This window comes from Microtus ochrogaster, linkage group LG2 (assembly GCF_000317375.1).
Source record: "Microtus ochrogaster isolate Prairie Vole_2 linkage group LG2, MicOch1.0, whole genome shotgun sequence".
In the NCBI taxonomy this organism is placed as follows: Eukaryota; Metazoa; Chordata; class Mammalia; order Rodentia; family Cricetidae; genus Microtus; species Microtus ochrogaster.
In genome coordinates, this window is record NC_022028.1 from 53501616 (window position 1) to 53506957 (window position 5342).

At 55.3% G+C, this 5342-nt stretch overlaps 1 protein-coding gene across 2 annotated transcripts in view; it reads left to right on the forward strand.

Moving 5' to 3' along the window:
• The window catches only part of Vps52 (VPS52, GARP complex subunit), a 9540-nt gene extending 4512 nt beyond the window's left edge, over positions 1 to 5028 (forward strand). For both annotated transcript variants that reach the window (XM_005360409.3, XM_026785625.1), the window contains 13 exons: positions 281 to 381; positions 474 to 606; positions 699 to 756; positions 1085 to 1218; positions 1550 to 1705; positions 2110 to 2228; positions 2474 to 2597; positions 2751 to 2846; positions 2932 to 3039; positions 3207 to 3272; positions 3898 to 4009; positions 4212 to 4330; positions 4465 to 5028. In XM_005360409.3, coding sequence (XP_005360466.1) covers positions 281 to 381; positions 474 to 606; positions 699 to 756; positions 1085 to 1218; positions 1550 to 1705; positions 2110 to 2228; positions 2474 to 2597; positions 2751 to 2846; positions 2932 to 3039; positions 3207 to 3272; positions 3898 to 4009; positions 4212 to 4330; positions 4465 to 4611 — 1473 coding nt within the window. In that variant the 3' untranslated portion in view covers positions 4612 to 5028. The remainder of the gene's footprint in view (positions 1 to 280; positions 382 to 473; positions 607 to 698; positions 757 to 1084; positions 1219 to 1549; positions 1706 to 2109; positions 2229 to 2473; positions 2598 to 2750; positions 2847 to 2931; positions 3040 to 3206; positions 3273 to 3897; positions 4010 to 4211; positions 4331 to 4464) is intronic.
• The last annotated feature ends 314 nt before the right edge of the window (positions 5029 to 5342 follow it).

The window sequence follows — 5342 nt, forward strand, 5'->3', positions numbered from 1 at the left end:
CCCCTCCATATTTAAAAAAAAAAAAAAAAAAAAAACCAGCCTGAAAGATAAGGCCAGGCACAGTGGTAAGTGATTTTAGCCCTAGCAGTTGGGAGGCAGAGGCAGGTGAGTTCCAGGCCATCCTGGTCTACATAGACCTTGACTCAACAAACAAAACATAAACAAAAACACAACCAGAGTATCCTCTGCCTTCCCTTTACCCCCACGTCTGTCACCTCCTTGCTTCCTTCCACACAGGAAAAGCCCACAGCTTCATGACCTCTTTGTCCCCCACATCTAGGCAGTGACAAAGATCCGCGAGTTCATCCTTCAGAAGATTTATTCCTTCCGCAAGCCAATGACCAACTATCAGATCCCCCAGACAGCCCTGCTGAAATACAGGTCGCCACCCCGGGACAGGCACAAGGTGGACCATGAGCTTTTTAGCAGTCCACCGTGAATGTCCAGGGTCTGATGCGCCCTGGGCCTTCCAGGTTCTTCTACCAGTTCCTGTTGGGCAATGAGCGAGCAACAGCAGAGGAGATCAGGGATGAGTATGTGGAGACACTGAGCAAGATCTACCTGTCTTACTTCCGCTCCTACCTGGGGCGGCTCATGAAAGTGCAGGTGAGCCAGTGGGCAGAGGGCTTGGAGGAGGGGCGGAGCTCCCCACCTGCTGGTGCTGGGGCCATGGTTGAGCTCTCTGTCGTTTTCTCTAGTACGAGGAGGTTGCTGAGAAAGACGATCTAATGGGTGTGGAAGACACAGCAAAGAAAGATATCCTGGATCGGGGGCGTCCTGTCACACTCCCACCATGTCAGGCTCACTGTGGGGCTGACTGGCTCCAGCCCCCAGGGTTCTGCTTCTTACCCTCTCTGTGGGGCGGGGCCTTTGAGGATGTGAGAGCGGGAGCTTCCCCTCCCGGAGGCGCACATCATCCTGAAATTCTTCACGTTGACCCCGAGGGTCTGTAGACTCCCTGATGCCCATTAAGGTGTCAGGTGAAGTGAGGTCCTGGTTCTGGAAGGGGGTGTCCAGGTCATTTTTAACTTCCCAGTAATCTCGGGTCAGTCTCAGTGATTTCCCTGACTCTGATGCTATTCACGATTCTTCTCGAAGCCGTCCCTCCGAAGCAGGAACACCATCTTCACCCTGGGCACCCGGGGTTCTGTCATCTCCCCCACTGAACTTGAGGCCCCCATCCTGGTGCCCCATACTGCTCAGCGTGGAGAACAGAGGGTATGAAGAAACTGCCTTCCCTGACCGGGATCAGTCCCCTAAGCTGTCAGAGTGGACTTGGGGCCCTGGCCTGCTGTAATTGGGGGACACAGAGAGACTGGCCATGGCGGTATCAGTCGTGAGGCGGCAGCAGCTGTGGGGGGGCGGCAGCAGCTGTGGGGAGGCTTCCCTAGTGTCCTGTGCCCTCATCAGCCCCTGTTCAGGGCGTTTCTCCCTGCATGGAGGTCAGGTGTGGGGGGGTCAGGTGTGTGTGAGAATCTTTCCTGAGATATGCTGAGGCCCCATATCTGTGGGGTCAGTGTTGGATCCCACCCTTCTCTCTGTCCCTCAGTATCCGTTCGAAGCTCTCTTCCGCAGCCAGCACTACGCCCTCCTCGACAATTCTTGCCGTGAATATCTTTTCATCTGTGAATTTTTTGTTGTATCTGGCCCAGCTGCACATGACCTATTCCACACTGTCATGGGTCGCACACTTGCCATGACCCTGGTGAGCCCCTGGATTCTGTGTTTTACCCTCCGTTCTCAGGGCTCCCCCACATCCAGTGGGGTCACAAGTGGCAGGATTAAAAGCAGGAGTGTCCCATTCTAAAAAGTCTAAGCTTTTATCTCACAACGTGACCCCCTCGGAAGCCCTCAGAACTCGGGAACCTGCTACTTCCTCTGTTTTTCCTCAGTAGAGAGGGACTTTAAATCCTCAGCCCTGGCTTCTGCTGTGAGGAACTTTTATAGTTGAGGCCAGTGAGCAAGTCAGGGGCCCCAGAGGTATCTGTGGACAGGAAAGGAGGTGTCTCCCTAGCCAGCGCCTTGTCCCCTAGAAATGTACCACCATTTGCTCATAGCCACCTGAACAACAAACTGACATCTGATTGTCTGCCTGTTGCTGTACCACAGAAACACCTGGAATCCTACCTAGCCGACTGCTACGACGCCATTGCCGTTTTTCTCTGCATCCACATTGTTCTCCGATTCCGCAACATTGCAGCCAAGAGGGACGTGCCTGCTCTGGACAGGTCGCTGTGCTTGGGTCCTGGTTCCTAAGACGTCAGGGCTTTATATTACACAGACAGCTCCATCCTGACCCTGGCTGTCCCTCACCTGATATCCTTCACCCTTATTCCCGTGTGTGTTTAGAGGAAGCATTGGTGTCACACACGCACTCCTGCACCCTCAGTCACCATGCCCCTGAAGGGTGCTGTGCACCCATGGCCTGCCAGCCCCCTAGCCAGCTGACCTTTGGTTCTGATTAAGCCTGCAGGTACTGGGAGCAGGTGCTTGCCTTGCTGTGGCCTCGGTTTGAGCTGATCCTGGAGATGAATGTCCAGAGCGTCCGCAGCACCGACCCCCAGCGCCTCGGGGGGCTGGACACTCGGCCCCACTATGTGAGGGAGGGTGAGGGTAACAAGGGAGTCTTGTGGTCACACTTAGTGGTTTGGCCAATGCAGGACGAGGGACTGGGAGCAGGAGCTGCAGAGGCAGCTGGGAGGTTGTGTCTGCCAGGCAGGCTGATGGGAGTCTTCCCTCCTTGGTCCTAGATCACACGCCGCTATGCTGAGTTCTCCTCTGCACTGGTCAGCATCAACCAGACCATCCCCAATGAACGCACCCTGCAGCTGCTGGGACAGCTACAGGTGGGGCTGGCACACGGACTTCCCAGCACGGGGAGGGCCCTGAGGTCTGGCTTTCTCACTTGCTGCTTCTGTTGGGCTGTTGCAGGTGGAGGTGGAGAATTTTGTCCTCCGAGTGGCTGCAGAGTTCTCCTCCAGGAAGGAGCAGCTTGTGTTTCTGATCAACAACTACGACATGATGCTGGGTGTGCTGATGGTAAGGCCGCTTCTCCCCAGGGTCCCCACGGCTTGTCAGCTCCACAAGCTCAGCGCTGTGCAGTTCAGCGCTGTGCCCTGGATCCTGGCTCTGTCTGCAGTGTGGGGTGGCGGGAGGTGCTGGCGTGAAGGGTGTCCCCAAGTTCCTCACTCTGTGTGTCTCCTTAGGAGCGGGCTGCCGACGACAGCAAAGAGGTGGAGAGTTTCCAGCAGCTGCTCAATGCTCGGACACAGGTGGGGCCTGGGTGTGTCAGGGAGACCTGGGTGCTACTGGGCTGACCTCAGTGTGCAGTCATTATTGCAGCTCACTGCCTTGTTGCTAGTCCGTTTCATTTCATTTTAGTGATATTAATAGCTTAAAAGCAAAATAAAACTGTATCTGTGCGTGTGTGTGTGTGTGTGTGCACATGCCAAAACAAACAGTTCTGCTTTATAGGGGATTATTAGTGTGTGTGTGTGTGTGTGTGTGCACATGCCAAAACAAACAGTTCTGCTTTATAGGGGATTATTAGTGTGTGTGTGTGTGTGTGTGTGTGTGTGTGTGTGTGTGACAGAGACAGAGACATAGTCACATGTCATGAAACACACGTATGTCAGAAGACAACTCCAGGACCGGGCTCCTTTCTTGCTTCTTCCACTTTGTGTTCTGGGGTCCAGTGGCAGCACTGCTCCCCCTGAGCCAGCTCATTGGCTCTTAGTTTTCTTTGGGGACTTCCTCTCCCCCTTGTGAGATCACCACCTGGAAGGTTCACAGAGGCTGGCTGTTCAGTAGAGTGTCACTTCCTCATCGTCCCAATCCAACATGGGGTCCTTTGTTCTCGGACTCCTGACTCTGGTTCTGGCTTGCACATCTCTCTAGGAATTCATTGAGGAGTTGCTATCTCCTCCCTTCGGGGGTCTGGTGGCATTTGTGAAGGAGGCTGAGGCTTTGATTGAGCGTGGACAGGCTGAGCGCCTTCGAGGAGAAGAAGGTATGAGGCTGTTGTCATGGGACCAGGGAGGGGAGTTAAACAGGACAGTGAGAAGGGGCAGGGCATGGGGTGGCACAGCGGGGAAGACTTGAATGCAGGAAAGCCGGGCTTGTGGGTGAGCACGGCTTTGCCCTGGGCAGGCCTTGCCGGGGTAGACGGTCCCCAGGCCTGGCTGCTCTGACACTCCCTTTCCCCGTGTCAGCCCGAGTCACTCAGCTGATCCGTGGCTTTGGTGGCTCCTGGAAGGCGTCGGTGGAGTCTCTGAGTCAGGATGTCATGCGGAGTTTCACCAACTTTAGAAATGGAACCAGCATCATCCAGGTGTCCTGCCACTCCCAGCCCTTTCCCGTGTCCCATGCTTGATGGTTTCCTTGCTGTTTTCTCTGGGAAGTCACCGACCAGCTGTGTCTGAGATTCCCATGAAGCTCTGACCCCTGACTGTTGTCTCTGTGCAGGGGGCACTGACCCAGCTGATCCAGCTCTACCATCGCTTCCACCGGGTGCTGGCGCAGCCGCAGCTCCGAGCGCTGCCAGCCAGGGCCGAGCTCATCAATATTCATCACCTCATGGTGGAGCTCAAGAAACACAAGCCCAACTTCTGACTTGGTCCCCGGGCTGACAGCTCCCATGGACTCTGCACCGCACACAGTGTCACCTGGGTCCCCTTCCCCCTCCTGTTGTCTCTGAGGCTTCCACACTCCTCCCCCAGCCTCCATTGAGGACTCTGCCTCAAGAGAGTGTGCCCAAGTCGCTTCTTCCTGGACTTCCTGGACCTTTACCATTTCCCCATCCCTGTCACCTCCGCCCCTGATGGGTCGCACCTGTGAAAGCTTCCACTGCTTCTGCCATTGCGGCTCAGCTCTTAAGACAGAGCTGTGGAGGCTGCCTCTGCTCTCCTGTAACTTGGTGGACCCTTGGTCTCCTCTTGAACACTAACCCATCACCTCCTGGCTGGAGCTCAGTCTCTCTGTCTGTTGTCTGTCTGTCTGTAGGCAATAATAAGTGCTAATGTGCCGACAGCTTCCTCTCCTTTGTCCTGGGCCTTCGAGCTCTCCAGCATTTCCTTACTGTAGACCTATCCAGGTCCCAGCCTGGTGGGCATCCAGGAAGAAGGGAGGATGGTGACCTATGACCTGTCCCTGCTTCTGACCCAAGGGGTCGTGGGTTGCTTAGGAGCAGACTGCTTTGTAGCCCTCCAGGATGATGGCACACGCCACAAGGCCTGGGAACATGGACAGCTGTGGGCACTGTCCTGAGGACTACCATGGGAAAAGTTTATGACTCTGGGATTGTCTCAGCCCCTAAGTGACATCACAGCTCCTCTGGGATTGTC